Here is a 25,320-nt window from a genome sequence, read left to right as displayed (position 1 = left end):
CCTTGAACAACCCACTTGGTTCAGTAGGAAAATCACCTAAGGGCCCTGTCCAGGAGTTACTGAGCTTTCAGTGTTCATCATGCAGATTTCCTGCCAGATTGAAAAGTTATGGAAAGTTTCTGTATTTTCTTTTTCATTTTATCTGAACAAATAGAAATAAGATATGAGAAATATTGTCTGTACCCCCCCATACCCCTTGATCTCCTTAGATTAGACTCTACTTTTGAAATGGTAAAATTGGGAATGGCATTTTATGGGGTGGATAACATTGAAGAATCATGACCTGACCTATGCATCAAGTGTTTTTCTCTGTAGCATCGTGATTTCGTGATTTAGTGAAATGTTTAAAGAGTGGATACTGTGTCATACTATACAAGTTGCTGATGACTTCTAGCTTTTATGATACTGTCATAACTTGAGTTTTGCTCAGTGATAAATGTTGATTTCATTTATAGGTCCTTGGTCAAGGAGAAGAGTGGAGAGGTGGTGCTGGAATTAATAGTATTGGAGGGGGCCAGAAAGTGAGATTAATGAAAGAAATCATGGAACATTATGCCAATCAAGAGGATTTGGTTGTTTTGTTTACTGAATGGTAAGAGAAATAATTTATGGATTTTTAAGTTTACATTAAATTATTTTTTAAAAGTGTCAAAATTCATATTTGCAGATTATATATTAAATTATTTTATTCTCAAGGAATTACTGTTTTAGAAAGTAGATTTTACTCATAATTATAAAACTGTGGTTTGACATAATTATGTAATGGATTGAATCTGATGATTTACTGTAAGCAACAATGAGAAAACATGGCATGAGCTAGCATTTTTGTGAAATTCATGTTTTAATTCTAACTTGAGTTGGAAGAAAGGTCATGTTGAGCTTTTCTATTGAGGAAAGTAATTCAGTGGATCCTGGTCAACCAGAAAGAAACAGATCGTGAGAAGTTATAAGTGAGACATGAGAAAGCCTATTTTTTAAAAAGAAAAGCCTTTCTCATGTGTGAATATCTTTTTTTGTATATTGTTTTACTTTCCTTCTACTTAATTTTGAGTGTCCACTGTCCTTTTTTACCTTCTTTCAGCAAGTTTTTATAATGTCAGGTTATCATGAGTCATTAGGGGTTGCTACCTTGTCTTCCATTTTTTCTACCTTTTTATTTTTTGTCCTTGATTGCTCATTTCAAATCTTGTGCTTTCCTCTTAACTTCAGAAAGATTACTTATATTTTTCTTCCTCAATTTGAAAATCCAACACCATAAATTACTGTAGATAAAAGTAAGGGTAATGCTTTTTATGCAAGTATATAAGTAAGAAAGGCATAAATTTTGAAATGAAAATAGACATAATGAAGTCCTGGTGCCATCAACCATTAAAAGTTGAGAGGGTCTGTATACTTGCTTCTTTAGAATTTCCCTAATGTCTCCCAGGAAAGAAATAAAGTTCTGCTTATAGCTAACCTGTTCTTGAACATGAAATGTGGGATAGCTGTTGTCAGCTTGTGTACCAGGGATTTTTCTGCAGCATCTATTATTATATATTTTTTTATCCTTGAAAAAAGAGTGGGAAGCTCATAATAACTGTTCAGATTAAATATTGAGTATGTTTTGGTTTAAAATTACCGTGGATTTCAAACAACCATTTTGGTCAGCTTGAACTTGCCACACATACGTTTTGATTTTGACTTTGAGGGAAATTCTCCTTGTAAAAGTTACCACATATATGCCAGTAATGGTTTTAGACACCCAAGCCTCCTTTTGTGTTTTCAGAAGAACCTCTTAACCTCTACCTTTACCCTCTTGCCCCATTCCACCTCCCCCACCCCCAATCTAAGATTTAGCCTTAGGAGAAACTGATTTAATTAGATGCCAGTTGTTTCTCTCTTTTTTTTTTTTTTTAAAGATTTTATTTATTTATTTGAAAGAGAGAGAATGAGAGAGAGCACATGAGAGGGGGGAAGGTCAGAGGGAGAAGCAGACTCCCCGCCAAGCAGGGAGCCCGACGCAGGACTCGATCCAGGGACTCCAGGATCATGACCTGAGCCGAAGGCAGTTGCTTAACCAACTGAGCCACCTAGGCGCCCCGCCAGTTGTTTCTCTTAAGAAAAGGGACACTTTGAGATATCTGAAAACTGCTTGAGGTTGCATTTGTTTATTTAGATGATATGTTAAGATCCAGCTTGACAAAAAAGACAACAGTAAGATTTATATGAGGGGGGAGAGGGGCAGAGGGCGAGGAAAAGAGAGTCTTTTTTAAAGATTTTATTTATTTATTTGAGAGAGCGAGTGCGAGAGCACAAGCAGGAGGAGAGGGAGAGGGAGAAGCAGACTCCCCGCTGAGCAGGGAGCCCGATCTAATTATTATTATATAGTAAACAGGTTTTTTTTCTTTCTTTAGAATAATGTATAGGCCAATATGTAACAGAAAGTGTTTTATTATGAGTAAATTAGATACAAATTGAATATCTCCACAAGCCTGTTCTGTACTAGATACAGTAATTTATAAACCAGCAGAGTCCAGACCCCAAAATAAGCATGTGGTAGAATGCTTTTTTTGGGTATCACATTAATGTCTAATAAAAACTTTGGTTATTTCTTTTATTCTTTTTCTTTTAGACTTAAGAAAATTCTTTAGAAGAAAAGTAATTAGAAATAAAGTTGGTATAAATATTTGAGTTTGAATTTGGACTGAGCAGAAATTTCTATTTTTTTGGTGATGTTGAATATAATGCCAATAATCAGAATGCAGATGTGCTACATTTTGAAAGACTCCCAGTATATGAAATATTTAAAAGAAATATTTGGTGCTGGTTATTGGCCTCACCAAAAAGTAGTATTTCCTCTATGAAAATATCTACCCAAGGATTTTGGTAGATAGAGACTCCTCAGTTCATTTAAGTATTTGTTTAAATATGATTAACTATATGACTTTGAGGTAAGATAAAGGAATTGACTTTGCAGTTTATAAGCTCTTGCTATCTAATGATAGCAGTAAGGAAGACTGAACTTAAAAAACTAGAATGGTAGTCAATGTTACAATACAAAAGTCGATATAGAATTAAAATGAATATAAAGTAAAGCCATTATTATAGTAGTTTTCTAGTTGGCTCTGGTCTGGGGGTATTGATCGAGGATAAGTAATACTGGTTGAAAACGCAGGAATAATCTTAGTTATACAAATCTTTTCTGTTAATGTATATGTCTTACCACTTGTATATTGCTAGCTTCCATTCACTTATCATGTTGGATTCCAATTGTCCTTATTCCTAGACAGTGAAGCTGGGGGATGTACCTGATTTAAATATTGTCTGTGTAAATAGCAAGGTATCAATAAATATTAGGTAACAGAAACTTGCATTAAAAGAGCGAGAAATAGATCTTACAAGAGGAGAAATATGGTGGATGTTTTGAAACTGTTTTTAATTTTGTTTTAAGATTTACTTATTTATTTTAGAGAGAGGGTAGGGGAGGAATGAAGAGGACAGCCCGAAGCAGAATCCCCGCTGAGTGCGGAGCCCAATGTGGGGCTCGATTCTACAACCCTGAGCCAAAACCAAGAGTCAGCGCTTAACTAACTGAACTACCCAAGTGCCCTGTAACTGTTTTTAAAAGATTGATTTTCTTCATTCATTTAGAGAAATAAAATGAATTATAAAAGTAGGAAAGCATCCAAATTTTCTAAATCTCAAAGATTGAAATCATTAGAAAAACGAATTTTGATTGTCAGAAGCCATGAAAATGATGCTTCTGATCTTCCAGATGTAGGCCAATGTTTCTTTTTTTGACTCCTAACTAAATATTATTTTGCTGAGAAAGTGAGATCAGTGGACAGATTTTTCGCTTTGCATTTGGTACACATGTCTTGAGCAAACCATGATCCAGGCATTAAACTTAACCCTTCAAAAGAAGAGATAAACATAGATCCCACACTCAAGGAATTCTCATATTATACTAATTTTGCAAATAAAACTGAACAGACCTAATTTGAAAGACATGATATGTCTTCAAAAAAGTTTGGATGTGGGCGCCTGGGTGGCTCAGTTGGTTAAGCGACTGCCTTCAGCTCAGGTCATGATCCTGGAGTCCCGGGATCGAGTCCCACATTGGGCTCCCTGCTTGGCAGGGAGTCTGCTTCTCCCTCTGACCCTCCCCCTCTCATGCTCTCTCTCTCTCTCTCATTCTCTCTCTCAAATAAATAAATAAAATCTTTAAAAAAAAAAAAAAGTTTGGATGTTAAAAAAAATTCGTATGTTGGCATAATCTCTTTAGAATCATTTACTTTTAGAAAATTGTCAAAGGTTATGTTTTACTGAATCGTTTTGGTAATTGTTTATAAAAATATTTTTATGATTTTATTGTTATTGTCATAAATATAATTTATGTGTATTCATTTTATAGATAACCAGATCCTATCTATTTTATTCCGTGAAATAAATATTTTATACCTTTCATAGTTCAGGTTACATACCCAGTATGCCTGCATTTTATGTTGTCTTATATAGTTTATACAGAAGACAGAATAAAAATTTTCTGAAAGCAAAGCTTTTCAAGTATGATGGCTATAATTTTAACCAACTATGGCAGATTTATTTGATGGACTCCTCCTTCCTGTCAATGATGACAATTTAAGTGTGCAGACACAAAGAACCTATTCATTAGCAATGGACAACATTTCATTATATTAGTATGAAGGAAGGCCAAAATACATCAGAGTTCTTAGTTTCAGTATTGCTTTTTTCTTTTTTTCCTTTTTTGAAGGAAAGATTGAAATCCTTAGCTGTCAGTTAAATATATTGTACTGACTTCTGGCTCATCCAGAACAGTCTGAAATATGTTTAGGAATCATGTAGGAAATGAGTGACTTTTGTTTTTTTCAAATTGTTCAAATGTTCTTGTTAATATTTACTGAATATATTAGTGGGTATGTTGGAATGAGGAAGAAATAAATTGTATACAAAAGAAGCATTGGATGTATATATATGTATATGTGTATGTATTATCTATTTATCTGTAGATTGATATATGATACTCTTATATGGCATTACTTTGTCTGACTGTGTATGTATGTGTACAAATATATGTGTGTGTATATAATGTATAACATATATATATATATAATTTTTTTTCCAGACCACATTGCCTACTCCTTAAAGTTTGTTCTTTTGAGTAAACATGTATTAAGTATCTGTTATGTGCAAAATATGGTGCTAGCCCCTGTGGTTGGAACTGGAGTTGGGGAAAAGGGCTGAGTGGGACAGAAATCTTGCCCGCTGGATACGTTTTTCTATCCATAGCTCTGTGTATGTTGTATCTAGCATGTCGTAGCTGCATAATCACAAGTTTGGAGGATTTTTAAAAGTTTTTTTAATTCCCCCATTGATTTACTGAATACTTACTGCGTATTAAATATGTGTCAGATTTAAAAGTTCTCATGTTGCAGAGATAAACGTAACTATTATTTAAAAGTAGAGGGAAATTTTCATTTAATTAACCACCTTTTGACTATTTTCCTAATAAGGAGACTGACCCAGAAACAACAAGTGCTGGTGACTCGTGGCCCCACATGTAGCTAGCAGCTTGAGCAGTTTGATGTCTTGCCACCATTCCCGTCTTGGCTGCCTTCTTCGTTAGGTGTTACGTAGCATTAGCCACTCAGAAAACAGTCTGGCGAAAATGACTCTCCAGCTTGGCAGTGTCCTCATTGACTCCTACCTCTACCCAGCCTCAGTAAGAATTCTATACAGGAAGTGAAAGTCTATACCATTTGGAGGAAAAAGCCTCCCAGTAATATTTAGTTTTTAAAGTAGTACCCACTTTTTAAGAGCTAATTCCTACCCCTTCCTTCAAAATTCTTACAGAAAACTTATCATTTTATACTGTGATTTTATTGTAATTTATTTTGCAAGTTCAACTGGGTCAATGTTGTTTAAAAAATATTTATTTATTCTTTTTAAGTAGGCTCCACACCCAATGTGGGATTAGAACTCGTGACCCTGAGATCAAGAATCGCATGCTCTACTGACTGAGCCAGCCAGGCATCCTCTGGTTGACCGTTTTAACTGCTTGTTTTTTCAGGGGGAGGGGAGAGTGGTTTCCCTAGTACTGGTTTGTGCTATTATCTATAGAAATACAGATACGTATTTAAGGTGAGGACATGATTACAGACAAAAACATCAGGTGTGTTGCTACTTGTGTGCTTCAGTTTCATTAGACTTTAAGCTTTTAAACACTAGCTGCTAATAGTTTGGATGATTATAACTCTTGGCTTAAGTTTGTGTCAGTGATGATGAAGAAATTGTTGGATTGGGGAGGAACAAATAAATAAAATTAGGGAACACTTCTGTCGCTTTCTTTTCTGGCTACCCAATAGCTTTTGCTTCTTGTTAAGACTGGGGATGACTCATTCATTCATTTATTTATTCATTCATTTGTTCAACAAATATTTACTGACTATCTTCAAAATACAAGGCTAGGGGAATACACAGATGAATAAAGATGTGGATCTGGCCCAAGAAGGAAGAACAGGCAGTCTAGTATAAGATAGGCATTCCAAGCATGAAGAGCAAGAAATAAAATGTTTCATGAAAGGGGAAACAAAAAGAGCTGTGGGAGTTAAAAGGAAGGAAATGATCTTTTCCATTTAGGCTGATCCACTAGAAGTTTTTAGAAGAGGTGAGACTGGAAATGGGCCTCAAGAGTGAATGATGTGGACCCAATTGAGAAAGGATGTGCTAAGCAGATGGGACATTATGAGTAAACACAGATGACAGATCAAATAATTCAGTCTGGTTTCAGAACAGGTTATTTAATGGAAAGTTATTATTGTGATGCTGATTAATTTAGACTTTATTCCAAGGTCAGGGATTGGTAAACCATGGTCTAGCCTACTTCTTGTTTTTAGAAATAGTTTTATTGGAACACAGCTATGTCAATTGCTTCTGGCTGCCCTTGCATCACAACAGCACAATTGGGTCCTTGCGAGGGAGACCATATTGCCCTCAAAGCCGAAAGTATTTTCTGTAAAAGACTAGATAGTAAATATTTGTAGAGTCCTGCTCTAGACCTAGTTGAGAACCACTGATCCAGTCTGGGAACTAGAATGGTTTCCAGAGGAGTTTATATTAGTCAGTCCTTATCAGAAGTGGGGTGGAGGTAGGTAATGTGGGGGTTTGTAGGATTTTTGAATTAATCTTGTCCAGTGTCTTCTAGAAAAAGTGGAGAGGATTTGAATGCTAAATAGATTAAGTAGATGGAATCAATAGGATTTGGTGAAATATTTGATGAGAGATGCTGTAGAAAAAAGGAAGGAGGCAAGGCTGGAAGAAAGATTTTCAACTTGCGTGACTGGGTGGTTGATGGTGCCACAGAAACCGGGAACACAGAAGGACAAACACTTGTAAAATTTGAATGACCTGTTGGAGATAGAACGCTGACATGTCTGTTAGAGAACTCAGTGTGACCACATAAGGTGGGACCTTATGCTTTTTGCAGGACCAGGAATATTTACCAGAGTTAACTATGGAAAATTTTATTTTATTCTTCATATTTAAATGGACCAAACTCCTATGAGAATTATTTTTGTGACCGTTGTGCATTTTTTAAAAATTTGATTATTCAGATTGTTGTGGCCAAAGTAATTTTAAGTAGAAAAACTTTCTCCCCTTTGAAAAGTTTTAAATCAATTTAGAGAACTTTTCTAAAGTACTTAAACACAGAAATGACAATGCCGCTAAAATACGATGGGAAAGTTTTAGCAACCTTAAATTTTTATTCAGTCAAATTCTTACTTAAATTATGTGAACATAATTTTTGCCTTTACATTTTGCTTTAAAATAATTGTTTTTTTTGTTATAAAGGTAATGCATACTTATAAACTACTAAGTCATGAAAGTAGAAGTTGCTACAAATCCTCCTTTTCAAGCTACTGCCTTTTGCTAATAGTTTGAGACATACAGCATAGATACTGTACCCCTTCACTAGGGTTATAAAGACAGAAAATATTCACTTTCCAAATGTGCATTTATACCGCTGAAGACACAATGCTACCTGCAAAATTTCTGAACCAGTTGGCCTCAAGTCTCCAATCATGTGATTCTCTGACATAATATATAGCCCTTTTTTCCATGTCCAGACAATGTATTGGGGTTCTTCTGCAACTTGCAGGGCAATCTCTGTCTCAGAAGGTTTGATTTATTTTCCTTGCCTCTTATGGCTCAATTACCCATGACACTGGTCTACTTTCCTAATCTTTAATGTTAAAAAGAATATATCAACAACTAGTAGTCTTAAGGAAATTACCCCTGTTAGAAAAGAGGATGGATTATCTTAGTAGGCAGAAGTCTAAAGTGGTCATACTGAGGAGTTAAGTAGTACTTGTTTATAAGAAAAAGAAGAAATTGATATATTTTTATAAATATTATTTTGTGTAGTCAGGTTAATTCCATTTTTTAAATCAACGGGGAAAAATTAGTTTGAGGTTTTAGTCAGAACACATTTTTTCTTTTTTTTTTTTAATAGAGACTTTTTTTTTTTTTTTTAGATTTTATTTATTTATTTGAGACAGAGAGAATGAGAGACAGAGAGCATGAGAGGGAGGAGGGTCAGAGGGAGAAGCAGACTCCCTGCCGAGCAGGGAGCCCGATGCGGGACTCAATCCCGGGACTCCAGGATCATGACCTGAGCCGAAGGCAGTCGCTTAACCAACTGAGCCACCCAGGCACCCTGGAACACATTTTTTCTGATTTAGAATTTATCTTAACACATATGTGTATATAAAAATAAAAATTATTTTAAACTACAGATTGGTATAAACTTAAAAGTGAGTTTTCCTCCTGCCTCTCCCATTACTGCAGTCTCTCTCTTCTGGTAACAATAATGTTAATTTTTAGCTTCATTGGGTATTTATAATGTGCCATGTATTTTTTCTTAATTTTTAATTTTTTTCAATAACTTGATAAGTTCTCCCCTCCCCCATTTTCTACATAAAGAAACTGAAACATAAAGAGTTTAAGTAACTGGTTTAAGGTTACTCAGATAGCTCATGGCAGAACTGAAATTAAAAACCCAACTAGCAGACTTTAAATTGTATGTCCTGAGTCTCTTTATGGTTATGTTATTAATAGTATTAACAGAAGCTTGCCAATTGATTCTGGAAGAAAGAAAAAGCTATGTACGAAAATGTTGTATATATAGATATGTTTTAATTTTGAGGTAATATTTTCTATAACTGAAGAAAAAACAAATCATAAAATTTAAATCCTCTAGAACAATATAAAATGAAATAGTCTGTCTCTCTGATCCCAACCTTATTTTTACTTTTTAAAAAAAATTGGCTGGATACAATTACTAAATTTAGTTGCACATTAGTAATATTTTAACTCTCTTAGTTTGGCTTTAAGATTCAGAAGTGGAGTATATGGTGAGGGTGTGTGTATGTCAAGTATTTTTTACTTGGGAGGTGTAGTTCACCATGAAAGGGAAAGAGAGGGAAGGAGCAGAGGGCAAGCAACTTCTTTTTAAAGTACAGGACCTGGAGATTAGAGAAGCACACCGGTCCCACTCACATTCTACTGGACAGACTTAATCATGTGGCCACATCTAGCTTCAGAGTAGTCTTTAGCAGGATGGCCATGTGCCCGGTTAACACAGGGGGATTCCATTATTCAAATAAAGGCTCGGGAATGTATATGGAGGCTCAGTTAGCATCTCTTCCACAAGAATAAACTTGCACTATTCTTGCTAAAGTAATTTTTACAACTTCGTGTGGTTTTTACTTTTATAAAGATGAGCAATAGTGTGTTTTATTTTGATAAAATAATTCATATATAGAAAGTTATTAAATCTTGCCTGATGCAGTACTATTCTCCTGGCATATTAACAAGCTCTTTGAGAGCAAGTGTGGCTGGGAAAGGAATGTGGGACACCTCCTTACTCCTCCACTCACATATCCCAGCAGTGCATCTGGACTATCGGCTGTTAGGAAGACTTGGTGCTGAATTTGTGAACATTAGTTTGTTCTTATTGTTTGCTACCTGGGATGTTAGGTCAATAAATTATCGTCTTTAGAAACTTTTGGACTTGAGGTACTCTGATGTGAAAAAAAAAAGGATGCAAAACAATTTGTGTTTGTAACAAGAATAAAGAATTTATTGCAGAGTGGAAGCATATCAGGTAGTGGATTTTACACTTCCTATTTGGCTAAGTCATTGTCATTCTGTGAATGAACAATGAGCAATAATGTCTCCAGAAAAATCAGTGAAACCATAGACATTATAGTGTCAACTTTTAGACTTTTTTTCCCAAATTTATTGAGCTTTAAAAAGATGCACTTGTCTAAACACTTTTATTTTTAAGATTTTAGGCTAAACAATGATTCAAATATAAATTTATATAGGTGACATTTAGTAGTCAAACACATTTTGTCAAAGATAATGAAATCTTCAGAAATTTTAATGGATGGGTACAAATTACATTGAAACATTAGGCAGTTATAATGGCAGCTTCTGTCAATGACTATGTCTTTATTATTAAGTTATATAGTGAGTTATTGACTTTTTAACCTTTCAACACTGCTTTAGCATTTTGATTTGGGGGGATACTAAGACTAGTACTAAAAAAGTTATCTTTATTTGGACTTCATTTGCCAATATAATGTAAATATGAATAATTTAGTACATTCTATATAATTTAATGAGGGAAAATTGTTTGGAGTATTCTGTAAATCATTGGTATTAATCTTAGGTTGATGCTAAATTCTAACTTTATTAGTGACTATTTCTTGGTTTATGTGCCTAAATTCTGACAAGTGTATTTTAAAACTTCTTTTTCCCCGCTCTTTAAACAGCTTTAATGTCATATTTGCTGGTGGTCCAGAAGAAGTTCTAAAAAAGTTTCAAAAGTCAAACCACAAAGTGGTGTTTGCAGCAGATGGAATTCTGTGGCCAGATAAAAGACTAGCAGACAAGTATCCCATTGTGCACATTGGGAAACGCTACCTGAATTCAGGAGGTAAGATACTGGCAGAGGAGTTTAATGCTAGTCACAGAAAATTATAAAGATTGATGAAACAACCTTTTTTTTGGTATATGTAACTATAGACATGAAGCTTTAAATAACCATTATCATCTTATTACTACGAAAAAATTATATCAGTTTAGAATCCATGGTGGGTTTTGTAGTTGACAAAAGATTTTCCACATGTCATATCATATGATGCTCCTAACAAAACTAAGTGGTGTAAATATTATTTCCAGATTATAAGTGGAAAATCCATGTTCCCCCAATTTAAGTGACTTTTCGAGTCTTCTGACTATAGTTTCATTGAGAATTTTCTGGCTCTAGGATAATGGGGTTAGTAAGTTCCCTTACTTAGGGGGAACTAATTATGTAGCTATAAAAATAAGCATTACTTAATTTTATGTATATTTTAAATATATCAGAGTAAATGAGTGATTTGTCTTGAAATCACTAGTCAAAAAGCTTGGCACTGAGTGGGTATAAAGTGCTGCATTAGTTTTAATAATGGATTAAAGGAACAAATTATCACATTTCCCCTCTCCAAAAAATAAAATAAAACTTGACTTTGGACATTATTATGACTCCAAAATGTTTTCCTTAGACTGGATTAATGTAAACGTATGACCAGAAGATATAACCAAATAGGATGGGGGACATGTTAGAAAAACAATTTGGGTGGAAATTGCAAGCCACATTGGGAAAACAAATTTTGGGGGGTGATTTGCATGTATATAACTGATACTATTCAGTCTAGTTCAAGTAAGTACTACTTGAGGTAACAGCACTTTTGGATTCTAGGCTCTGCTCAAGTCACTTATAAAAATGAAACCTTTAGCAAGTAATATAATTTCTCTGAGGTGCCTCAATTCCAGCTCTATTTACCTGCAATATATTTTAGCAACCCATTCCTGTCATTGTACCTTGGAGTTTTGTCAGCACATTATAAATACTGCACTTCTGAAACCTTAAATTCCAGTTTGTATTGCCTGGTTTCAGCTCACTTTTTCTCTCCATCTCAAGATAACCACCGTTTATCATTTGGGAGATCTCTTGACCATTTTATTTTTCTCCCAATCTATCTACCACCTTTGGATTTTACTTCCACATTCAAGTCAGAACCTAGGTTTTCTCAGATTGGTCACTCTGACCTCATCACCTTAGCTGTCTTTTCCTCTTACATTTACAGTTTATGCGCTGATGAAGCTTCTCCTAAGATTGTTTCCCACTCTTGACGTCTCTGTCTGAACCCTCATTTATGGATTGGTGCAACTTCTACTTCCAAACTGTCAGGTTCTCAATAACACATGACTAGCTTTTAACTTATCTGAAGTCCTAGATAGTTTAAAAACCATTTAGCTATGGACCTCTGGGAGAAGTTTTATTTTACATTTATTAATTTTCCTAAACATGACATATGTAGTAAAATGTCATATGTAAATTCATCTAGATAGTGATATATCTATTCAGGAATCTAAATTTCAATCAGATGCACAGTGCTGTGGAAACAGCGGAAGACTAGCAAGTGAGTGCCTTTGTGAGCTAGTTTAATTAAGGAAAAGGTGCTTTTAAGTGGGAAAGAGATCATATAAGGACATCAAAACATGATCTTTGCTTTCTGTAGTCATAGTAATTAAAGTGATGCTAGGAAATCTAAATATATTCAATAAAGGTTTATATAATTTCATGAATGGTATATTGACAGTTATTTAAGGGACAAGAGTTTTGTTTATGATTATATCATTTAGTTTAAAAAAATTTATCATTAGAAAACATGTTTCCTAATCAGGAAAATTTCAGAATATTATAAACTTTATTAGTTTGAAATAATATGGCAGTTTAATAAAAAATATAAATCATATGAAATAGATCTCACATACTTTGAAATAGATAAAATTTCTTTTCATTTTTGAAATAGATTTATAAAAAGGATAAGAAAACATAATTTTTGAAAAACAGAAATATAAGCCATTGGAAAATGTCATGTGTCACTATTTGGACATATTTTTCATCACCGTAGATGGGTCATAGGAATTAAAAATGCGCTATTTTTCAGTGTTTTAGGATTTTTTAATTTGATGAAAATAACAAAAATGAGCAACCAGTGATTGGTTTAAGTATGTTTTCATTTTGTCTTGTTTCTTCTAGGTAACTGTATTATTCCTGGACTTATTTCTTTTCATTCTTTTATTCCTACGAGGAAATTTTAATTTTGAGGGTAAAAAATTAGGTTTTATTTCAATTCACAGGAGTAACATTGGTCCTTTTCTAAAGTATTGCATGTCAGTGAAACATAGCAGCTTGCCTGCATTTCTGAAATGCAGAGGAAGATTGAAAAAGGGGGAAAATGATCCTGTTGTCTGTGTCTTTTATAGACAGCTGTTACTGGCAAATTTAATGCTTATGCTCGAAGGCCAAGGAGAACAATCCAATTTTAGACTTCCTTTCTCCAGACTGTGACAGACAAAATCTGGCCAGAAAATGGTTTAACAGGTACAATAATGACTAGTTCAAGGAAAGGAAAAATTCCCAAAATGTCCTAGATATAGAATTTCTTTGAGATGTTTGCAGTCAGTGACATTTCCAACATTCCTTTGATTTTGTTAGCATCACCGGCACTGACATTAAAACCACTGTAGTAGAGATTTTTTTTTTCCCCCAGAAACAGTGAATCCTCTCCAAAGGATCCAAGAAAGAGCATTTTAGAAGGTCAGGAAGAAAATTCTTCTGTCTTACTCTGTTCTTTTCCTAGTAACTTTTTCCCTTAGGAGCCTTGGCAAACATTATTCCCTCTCTTGTGTCGATTAATTTGGGGAATGTGTTTATTCAAAAAGAGTCTCTGATTTGTAGTTGGTGGTAAAAACTCACTCTATTATAGTTTATATATAAAACAAAGGATGCTCGGGTGCCTGGGTGGCTCAGTTGGTTAAGTGACTGCCTTTGGCTCAGGTCATGATCCCGGAGTCCTGGGATTGAGTCCCACATCGGGCTCCCGGCTCAGCGGGGAGCCTGCTTCTCCCTCTGACCCTATCCCCTCTCATGCTGTTTCTCTCTCTCTCTCTCAAATAAATAAATACATAAAATCTTAAAAAAAAAAAAAAAAAAAAAAGGATTCTCAATAACATTTCTTTCATGGTGAGCTGTAAAATTCCAACCTAAGGATTAGGCCTAATGGTTTTACAACTCTGTGCAACTGGTCAGTGAAATTAATAGATACACGTTTTGGTCTTTGACTACTAAATTCTCTAATCTCTATTATATTGCAGGATTTATTGGTTATGCTCCGTATATCAACCAGATAGTTCAACAGTGGAATCTCCAGGATAATGATGATGATCAGCTATTTTACACCAAAATTTACATTGATCCACTGAAGAGGGTATGGAATAGCTCCCATTTTCAATATAACCTCCTTGTTTAAGATGGCTACTGGAGCTCCAGCCATTGCATCCATATTCTAGGCAGTTAACAGCAGAATAGTAAATAAAGGGCCATCTCAGTTGAATCAACTCTCTTTAACCTTTTTAGAAAAAAAAAAATTCTCTTACTTTTCTTTGACCAGCACATATTTATGTGGCTATTCACAATATGGAAAGTAAGTGTTGGCCTTTATTTCAAGCAGAAACATCCTACTGAAAATCTGAGTTCTATTATTAAGGAGGGGATGTAGGGAACAATAGCTGTGTTATCGGCCCTTGAGAGAACATTCCTGAGATTGATTTAAATGAAACTTGGGAGAAAAGTAGAACCAAAGTTCCCTAATTTGAGAATATTTTTAGTATATTTACATAATGTAAGTTAATGTTTCATAAATTCACTGTATGTAACTGATATAGTTTAGAACTGATATAGTTCTAAAATGTACTGAATTGTATAATTTGTGGGTACTATTATTGGAAACAAGTTTTTTAAAGTGTATTTTACGGTGAGTTTGCAACTGTAACTTTCTATTCCTTAGATAAATATTTCAGTCATCTAAATATTTTCATTAGACACTTAATACTGAAGAAACTTTATTCTTAAAATGTTTTTCTTCATCTCCATTTCTTGCTTTCCCTCTTATATGCCTGACAGAGCAAACCTGAGGACTTGCTCTTTCATCTGGGAGGAGAAACCCTCTGTTGGCATGAGTGCTAGTGCCTGCAGCCTCATGCTTGTCTTTCTCAGTGTAATTCAACTGTGAATGTACTTTGAGTCATATTTAGTTGTCTCTGCTTCAGGATGCATTCTCTGAACTCTCACTGCTGAGTTCATAATATTTTTAGTTGTATAAATCCTGTTTAAGATTCTTTCAAGACTCTGGACTCTGGGAAACAAACTGAGGGTTGCAGAGGGGAGGGGGTTAGGATAGGGTAACCTAACCGGGTGATGGGTATTAAGGAGGGCATGTGTTGTGATGAGCACTGGGTGTTATATGCAATTAATAAATCGTTGAACACTATGTCAGAAACTAATATATTGGCTAATTGAACTTAATAATAATAATAAAAAGATTCTCTGGAAGGCTAAGATTTTATCTGGTTAACATGTGTCCTAGTCTGTTTGGTTTGTCATAACAAAATACCATAGACCGGTTGGCTTAAACAATAGAAATGCATTTCTCACAGTTCTGGAGGCTGCAAGTCCTAGATCAGGGCGCCAGCATGGTTAGTTTCTGGTGAAGACTCTCTTCCTGGCTTGTAGGTGACAGCCACCTTCTTGCTGTATCGTCTCATGCTGAAGAGAGAGAGACACAGAGACACAAAGACACACACACACATACACACAGAGCAAGAGAGTATGTGTACAAACTCTCTGGTGTCTCTTCTTATATGGGCATTAATTCTGTCATGAGGACATCTCATGACCTCAGTTTAACCCTAATTACTCCCCAAAGGCCCTGTCTCCTAATACTATCACATTGTGGGTTAGAGCTTCATATGAATTTTGAGGGGACACAAACATTCGGTCTCTAACAATATACAAAGTCAATTTTAAGAGTATTATTATACAGAGAAATGTAGCTGAAAAACTGGTGCATTGAGAATCATGAAGTTTGTAAAGCAGATTAATCTTTATGGTTATGTTAATTACATATCTATTGTAGCAGTCGGATTGGGGATTATGCTGTAATAATAACCCAAACCACAAGAGCTTAACACAACACAGGTCGGTTTCTCCTGCTACATGTCCATTGTAGGTCAGCAGAGGGTTTCTGCTTACTGTCCTCACCTGGGACCCTGGCTGATGGAGCAGCCATCTTAGTTCATGTGCCAGAGAGAGAGCACACCTAGCATCTCAAACTGGAAGCTCCATGCTCCAGGTTAGAAGTGAAATAATTTCACCTCTGCTAAAAATTCACTGGTCAGAATTAGTCATAAGGTAGGGAAGTGGAAATATTTGGAGAATAGCATGAATACTTTGCCATTCCCTTTATCCTTTAATTCAAGCAACTATAAAATTACAGTCTTTCTGTCTTTCTGAGGAATATTGCTGGAATAATTTACAAATAGGATCTTTAAATTCTGCAAAAGAATAAACTATATTAACGTGATAGTGTTGTTTGCATATTGTCATTTTCAATGGTATCTGTATTCTCATTTTTAGGAAGCTATTAACATCACATTGGATCACAAATGCAAAATTTTCCAGACTTTAAATGGAGCTGTAGGTATGCTTCCTAAATACTGAATTGCTCATGTATACAAATGAACACCTGTGTTCTCAACTGTCTGTCCTTTATCATATCAATTTGGGGCTATGATTAAGGTTTAGTGTACAGATATTACAACTTTTAAAAAATAACGGACTTGAGCTTAGCTTGATATAGTGAAACGCATTTACTTAAAATCATGCCCTAAGACTAGTGCAAAAAAAGATAAGCTTTTAGCTTTAGGTAATTTAGAATTTAGTGTCTCACTATCTGGAGACTAGATGTATTTTTAAATTACCTATACCTTATTATTACACATTTTTCAGTATAAGTTCTTTATATTGTGAATTACTCAGGAGTATGAGTATTAGACTACTTTACCTAGCTGAAGATAAACTGGTAACCAGGCACATATACTGTGGAATGTGTGTGTGTGTATGTGTGTCTGTGTTTTGTGTGCATATGCATGTATGCCTTTATGCTTTTTCCTAGTTAGACATATGTCTTGGAAAAAATATACTAATACATCAATTAATTAATATATTAAAAATAAAAAGACATTAATTCATTAATGCATTAATACCTTAAACATTAAAAATACATTGCAATTCAGTCCAACTTTTCAAGGCAGTTCATACCTTAAAAATTTCTCAGGATGAAAGCATTTAGTTTGGAGTGCTTAGGAAATGCAAAGAAAGGAACTGGAAAACAACAACAAAAACACCCAGCTGTTTCTGCTCCCACTTGATTTGTGTATTCCTGGAATTGGCATTAGGCCTGATTTTCAAGAACTGGCAATGCTCTCAATGATAGCCAATGGTGGAGACCTTGCTTATGTCTGGCAGTGTTCTATTCACCATATTTATATTGTTATTATCATCATAATAACTTTGAAAGGCAAAGATCCCATTTCACAGTTGAATAAATTCAGACAATAATTTAATTCATCCTGGATCACATTACTATCAAGAGTCCTTGGAGGCAGGTTTGCAAAGATGCTTTCCTTCTGCTAGACACCTCAGTGGATTAGCACCTCAGTTCGCTGGTGCCAGGTTGGAGTGACTGAGGTGCTCTCTGATGTAGCGTAGGCAAAATTTGTAAAAGTGTTGTGGCACGTGGAATGGCATTTGTGGGAAATTTTATAATAACCAGAAGATATATATAAATGTACACATATATGTGTGTATATGAATACACACACATTTTAAATTACTAAAATCTGTTTTTTTTTCTTTTTAACCCAGATGAAGTTGTTTTGAAATTTGAAAATGGCAAAGCCAGAGCTAAGAATGTATTTTATGAAACATTACCAGTGGCAGTTAATGGAAATGGACCCACCAAGGTGAGTCACAGTGACTTTTCCCTGTTTCTTTATTTCTTGGAAATAGACTCTAGAGCAATATGTAGAATATCTTCTTCTCTTCCTCCTCCTTTACCCCCATCCCTCCCCTCCTTCACCTTCTCCTCCTCCTTTCTTTTTTAGTGTCTTTGAGAGGCTCTATTTTGGTGCTAGCAATCTACTGGCTTCATCTTTTACACTGTAGATTAAGTGATTTCTTTCAGATTCACCAAACTAATGATGTTTCCTAAGCAAAGTGATACCTTTGCATTCTGTTGGTAACACATTTCACTTTAGCGTTTAATAATAACAGTGAATGTGAGAATGAGCCATATTTCCCTCATACAGGGTATCCTATCTGAATAGGAAATGTGCAGGTCTGTAAGTCACCATTTTCTTACTTAAAAGCTCTGTTGAGATTGAGATGTAACTATATGGCTGGAAGCTTCTTCTTGCACTTATCTTTTTTTTTTAGATTTGATGTTTAATTTTTTATTTTTTAAATTAACATATAATGTATTATTTGTTTCAGGGGTACATGTCTGTGATTCATCAGTCTTACACAATTAAGAGCGTTCACCATAGTACATACCCTCCCCAATGTCCGTCACCCCACCCCATCCCTCCCACCCCCTTCCACTCCAGCAACCCTCAGTTTGTTTCCTCAGATTGAGTCTCTTATGGTTTGTCTCCCTCTCTGCTTTCATCTGGTTTCATTTTTCCCTCCCTTCCCCTATGATCCTCTGTCTTGTTTCTCAAATTCCTCATATCAGTGAGATCATATAATTGTCTTTCTTCTTGCACTTATCTTATACGAAGGTTGCTGGGTTATAATTGACAAAGACTTAATGTGACTAATGAAATTTTGGATGCTTTTCAAATATATATAATTGAGCTTGCTGAAAATGTTATTGAGTGAAAAATTCATAGATAAGTTTGATACCTATCTATCTTGTGAAAACTGTGCTTAAAGCAGTGTTCTGAGATACCGAGATGCCTAGTTTACTCATAAGTACCTAGAAAAGAGATGAACAGATCTGCACTGTGGGAAGGGAGGGTGGGGAGATGTCGCCTGCTGTCTCAGAGGATTGAATAGTCTGGAATTCCAATAAAAGCTATATGGATGGGAAGAAATGCAAGGGGAAGCCGATACTGGCAGCTTTTCCAACATCAAATTGGAAGCAGTAGATTCCTCTTCTCCTCTCGTTAATCTTTCCACCTTGCTTTTTGTCCCCTTCCGGCCCTCCTACGAAGCCATCATGCTGGGTGCATTACTTTCTATATCTTGGATTAGTTTTCCCTGCTCTATTCTCTCCTACTCATCAGCATTTTAAAGACCCTCTGCTCTTTCCCATCTTAAAACAAAACTGAGCCAGAACAAACTAAAACATCCTCCTCAATCCCCTTGCCTTCCAGCCTGCCTGTCTTCCTCCTCCACCACCCTTCACAGCCACACTCTTTAAAGTAGAGACAACTTACTGCCCCCTCAGTCCCTCTTCCCACCACACCAGGAAATGCTCCTGCTGACGTGTGTTGTGACATCCTCTTCAGTCCTGATTTTTACTTTACCCAAAGATAACATTTGACTATGCTGATCCCACGTGGTCCTCTTTCCCTTTGCACAATTCTGTGCTGGTTTGTCTATTAATTATCTGGCCTCTTAAACCTCTCTCATTTTCTTTTTATTTTTTAAATATGCATTTAAAAAATCTAACACATTGTGTGTGGGGAGTGGCTCAGGAGTGGTTGGGGGCAATCCCTTTATTTAGTTTAGTTTCAGGTAAGCGTTCCACAGGTATCTATCTGAGACACCTTCCTTTTCTCTTCACAAATTCTTAGTTAATTTGCTTCATTCCTACCTTAATGTTGATGATTTCCAAATCCTTACTCTAGCTCCTGTATCTTTCTTGACCTCCAGGTCTGAATACCCAGTTGGTTTATTTGTGTATCGTATGAGATCTGGAGCTCAAGACCTTCAGCTCTGCCTCCTCTTTCATCCATTTGGTTAACTGGAACCTAGGTTTTATTTTGGCTCTAGTTGCTTTCCCACTCCCAATCCAAGAGCTATTTTTTTCTGATTCCTGTGCCTTGTCTAATTTTCTCAGTGCCAGTGATAGTTTCCTTAGTTCTTGCCGCCTGCACCCTACCACTCCTCGCAGTCACCCACCAGGAGCCTGGAACTAGGGCATTCTGCTGAAGCAGAAAGCCAGTCATGTCATTCACCTGCGTAATTGCATCTGTGGACTTCGGGGTGAAGATCCAAATTCTCAACTGGCCTTTAAGGCTCTTTTTAAAATTCCACTCCTGGTTTAATGGTCACTAGTCCACCGTCCCATCTACTTCCCCACTCCTGACCCTACAAATATCCACACACACATTTCTCATATTCACTCATTCTCTCCCCCTTTCTCTCCCTCACCCCCTGCCATACTGAATTACTTTGAATTTTGCAAGTTTCGTGTTTCCTCATCCTACAAGTCTTCTGTGCCCACATTTCACTCAGTCTGGAATCCTCTGCCCCCAATTCCCACTTGCTGTACCCACCTACTAAATCTTCTTCACCTTTTAGGTGTCAGCTTAGTCTTTACTCCTCCGGTCTCCTGCATGCTTTTATAATATTTGGAACTTCCTCCGTCACAATACATGTTGCCACACTCTGGACAGGGATGGGATTTACTTGTTTTTTTGGTCTCCCTTACTGGGCCTTTAGCCTAGGAGTTATAGAAATCATATCTATCCCATTTACTTTTTGTTCCCCCGGGGCCAGCACATGTCTGCCATATATTAGCCTTTAAAAAATGTCAGAGTTTAGAAACAATGTAACGACCTAGCATTATTCATGGGAGTGGCAAGACAGATTAATTTTTGGCAGGGCAAAAAAAGTCATAAAATGTGACTCTCCGTAAGCAGATAAATGGACAGATTTGTCTACGAAGCACTTTACAGTGTGTGTGCGCGTGCGCATGTGTTTGTGCACACGCACGCTCGCTCACAGTGTCTGTTTTCGGCCTCAGTCTGAGACCCTTGTGCCAGTTAGGCAGGGGCTTTTGCACAACCAGACCTCTCCTGTAACTAAATAGGGTGCCGTTTCTTCTTGGCAGTGTTTTAAATCACATGTAAAGGGCTTGAAAGAGGGGGCTTAGCCCTGAGAATTCAGCTGTTGTGAGTAAGGCCTGATGTTCAGTGATGGTGGTATCATCCCCAGTGCCTTCCCAATTCCCAGGACAATGCTGCCTGGAGTTTTACACAGTGACTAATTTAGGACATCTCATAAGAAAAGGAGCCCTAACCCTTAGTGCATTTAGAAAGACCTGGTCTAGGTCTTCTAGGAAACATTCTCAGTTTGGACTATGACAGTTCCTGACGTGATCCTATCTGTCTTCCTGGGATGCTATTTGGTAACAAAGTGAAGTAAATTTTTTATTATGAAAATTATACTTGTTATAAACATTTGAGAAAAGATTATGTAAATAAGCATTTACTTTATGCGAATACCTTATTTAATAATATTATGTTAAAGTTAGAGGCACATGAATATATCACATTTTCCCCTGTGTCCAGCCTAATGGGGAAAGAAAGCAGATTATTCTCTAGATACAAACTTTGGTTTTTTTAGCCATCATGAAAGGCAAAAGGATATTCTGTATGAATTTTTGTAAGTTAATTTTACTTATTATTTTATTTAGTAAGGGGTGATTATAATGTCAGTGGCTTTGAACCATAACATTGACCTAACATAATATTTAAGCCATTTTTTTCATTTAAAAATTATACATAATCTGTAAATGATAAATTGTTTTTAATGTGTTTATGGACTGAAGTTATTAAAGTTAGTTACTTTCTCTAAATCTCATGCTATTAATACAAATAATTTTTAAATTATAATTAAAAATTAGTAATTTTTAAATTATAAGTGACTTTAAATATCACTTATAATCCCACTAACCTCTGATATTGTTTTGTTCATGATGGCTTTCAGTTTTTATGTCCTTTCAGTCTATATCTATGAACATTATACTTTTTACTTGTTTTCATAATGATGTGTAAACAATTTTGTGTTTTTTAAGTAATATTTTATTTAAAATATGTTATTTAAAATAAAGTTTCATTTTATTTAAAATATGTTATCTACATAATTATTTTCATGCTTGGCTAGATACATACAATCTGATATAAATAACTTTTTAGACAGAAACTGTGATTTCTGGCTGAAGCTTTACTTTTTATGCTTGAAGCTCATTTATTGTTAGGAACACATAAGATGCTTACTTTAATAACTAACCTTTTCTTTTAAATATCAGGTAATATACATGTTAAGGCAATCATGAAATTGGTGGTATTTTTATAGAAGCTAAAATTGAACAGAAGAAGATCAAATCACCTAATTTGCACATGAAAACAAGCATTTCTGAAACTAATTTGATTTGCAATAAAAATAGGGATGTTAATTTTGTACATACTTGGTCACTGTGACCTTGAATAATTGGATGATTTGGAAGAAAGAAAGAGAGAGAGAGAGAGAGAAAAGAAAAGAAAAAAGAAAAGATTGGTTGGAAAAGTTTCTCTGCCAATGAAATGACATCATTCCTGGAAAGGGTCTGATAATTGTGCAAGAAGGATCAGGAAAGTACTACCACCTAGTAGCGGGGACTGCCTGGAACAGCCAAACTACATAAACAGTCTTCTGAACTTTCCAAAGCTGCCAGCATAAATGTCTGCAGATTTTAATGAAGAAAACAGATGTAAATGGACGGTGGAGGTGATGGATAACTTCTCCCTGTGTAGTGAGAGATACAAAAGAGAAAGGTTTCCAGTCAAAAGTAATGTTTTTAAAATATCTTAATTATCTATGAAAATTAAATTGAGGCAAAAAGTAGAAAGTGGAAAGGTTAAAAATAAAGTCTTAATTCTGAAAACTAAAAGTAGTAATACCTTTTATGCTCTAACCTTTTAAAAGATATCAATCAGTTCCATATTCACATAGGGTTCTAATAGACTGATCAATAATTCATGAAATAAATATTTAATTTTTATGAGATTTCTGAGATGAGGAAAGTGCCAGTCTTTACACATTGTTGGGAATTTTAGATATGGCCAACTATTTGGGGGATTTTTTTTCTTCTTTTAAAAAAAAAAACTCTTTCCCAGGATATTTTAAACAAATTATATTTCCCACTAGCCTTTAAAAAAAATGTTTTAAAATTTCTTTTAGAAATAATGCTTAGTACAGGATCCATTTTCACATGAATATATTTTTTTCCTTCAAAACCATATTATTGTATAGAATATGAATGATTAATGTTTGCATTTGTAATTTGACAATAGCAAAATTTTCTGTTTTTACTATAGAGGTCCATTAAAATGACCACATTGACTCTTGAAATGTCATTAATGAATTTCGTGAGTACATATTTCCTGCCCTGTAATTTGTTTCCTGAATTATCATGTAGTTCGAAAGAGATGTGAATGAGTTACTTTTTCATGTCCTGTGATCGTACTACGATTACACAAAGATTTTCCCATTTTAATGAGTACTGTACTGTTTCAACAACATTTGTTTCAGTTTTAGTACAATAGAAGTATTTGGATGGCATCCCAAATATTTGAGAGGAATCTGGTAAAATGGGTACTAGACTAATTACCTCATCTGTTCTGTACTGGAAGATCTTTTAGGGTCTTAAGAAGCTAGACTACCATACATTTTGACCATCGTATTTAGTATATTGACATTTTTTTCTTTTGAGTTCATCTCACTTTTCTAATGAAAAATTAATGATTATATAAGCACAGTGAGTATTTTAGGTGCTTCCTTTTCACAGTAATGTAAAAATCACAGCTAAAGCTAGTTTGCTGCAACTTTACGGTCTTGAGGTGAAATAGTTTTTGAAAAGAAATAAAAACATAAAAATTTAAAAATTACAAATGGTCATACCACTACAGGTATTAAAATTGCAGTAGAAAAGTGTACTGATTTTTTTAAAGGTAGATCAGAATTTTCTCTAAAATGTTTACACTCTAGGAATACTCAGGATTTGTTTGAGGGCTCATATTTTAGTGTTTATGTCTGTCCTCTGTCTACCTTCCCTCATTTTCTTCTCCACCTGAAACACACTCAAGGGACTCCGATTTTATGGATGAAATGATTGCCAATAGATGCCTGAGGAGAGGGGGAGATAAGTTACAAAGGAGATGTCTGAGTGATTTGAAAGGGGAGGCAATATTGTACTTCAGTTTTTTGTTAATAGGATTTGTGGGGTGGCAGTAATTAGGACCTTGTTCCAGATCTGTTTTAATCTGCAACCTTTGTCTTCCTGAAGTCAGTGCCCCTGAACCACTGCCCAGAAGCCTAGTTTATAGTAGGTAGCATAGTTTCTGGGAGGGTTTAGTGCTTTTTGGTGATAAGGTATATATATAATACCTGTTATGTGTGGTGATGGTTGGCAAGAGTTTACATTGGCACTGCCCCATTCACTGCAGGTGTCTGCACCAGGCCTTGAACATATTTATCTTATTACTAAATTACTATTCACATGACTGCTCTTATTAGTGTTGTTTTGGCTAAGTCTCATTAGCTCAATTAAAACTCTGTATTTCATTATTTGACATATCTATTCAATTATGTCTCTTCTGGTATTATTTCTTACTGAAATAAAATGACCTTTGTGATTTATAATGCATTTTTTGGCCTTTCTAGACAAAATTTGCCCTGATTTTATGATTCCTTATCTGGAGAGAACTTAGTTCAGTGTATACCTTTAGGCGCTAAATATTAGTAGAATTATTAAGGAATATACCTAATGCAGAAAACCTGCTTTGAAGATAGATGTTTATAGAATTGATGGGAAAGGCTTACTTAATGTAGTTTTCCTTCATTTACTAGATTCTCCTGAATTATTTTGGAAACTATGTACCGAACGCATGGACGCAGGATAATGGCTGCACTCTTTGTGATGTGGATACAATTGACTTATCTACGGTAGATGTGAGTGGAATTGACTATGTGTGAAATGTAGAAATAAAAAGCACAGTGTCATGAAATGCAGTGATTTTTCAAAAACATGTTATTTTATAGTTTTGGTAATATGGTAGATAATGGATTTATAAAGCTAAAATGATGATTCAGAAAATTGCTAGATTTGTGTGTTTCTGAACTGTTTTTGAAAGTGAAACTGGCTAGTAATTGATCCCAATAAAAGGGACTTAGTTAATATTTAATAGTTGTTATGATTGGATGCTCTTGTTCTATTTTAGTCCGCTAACTTAGCTAAAGCATTGAGGAAAAAAATGCTTTAGCATTTGTATTGACTAGTATTATCTGTGCTTGATTTTCAAATATGATGA

General features: G+C 35.1%; 1 protein-coding gene across 2 annotated transcripts in view; it reads left to right on the top strand.

Moving 5' to 3' along the window:
* PLOD2 (procollagen-lysine,2-oxoglutarate 5-dioxygenase 2) overlaps nt 1–25,320 on the top strand; it is a 96,589-nt gene that overhangs the window by 47,129 nt on the left and 24,140 nt on the right. For both annotated transcript variants that reach the window (XM_034996364.1, XM_034996356.1), the window contains exons 3-8: nt 456–592; nt 10,839–11,002; nt 14,275–14,387; nt 16,595–16,658; nt 17,885–17,982; nt 24,860–24,961. In XM_034996364.1, coding sequence (XP_034852255.1) covers nt 456–592; nt 10,839–11,002; nt 14,275–14,387; nt 16,595–16,658; nt 17,885–17,982; nt 24,860–24,961 — 678 coding nt within the window. The remainder of the gene's footprint in view (nt 1–455; nt 593–10,838; nt 11,003–14,274; nt 14,388–16,594; nt 16,659–17,884; nt 17,983–24,859; nt 24,962–25,320) is intronic.

This window comes from Mirounga leonina, unplaced genomic scaffold (assembly GCF_011800145.1).
Source record: "Mirounga leonina isolate KUSES-001 unplaced genomic scaffold, KU_Mleo_1.0 Mir_115, whole genome shotgun sequence".
Lineage (NCBI taxonomy): Eukaryota > Metazoa > Chordata > Mammalia > Carnivora > Phocidae > Mirounga > Mirounga leonina.
This window is presented reverse-complemented; position numbering and strand designations above follow the sequence as displayed.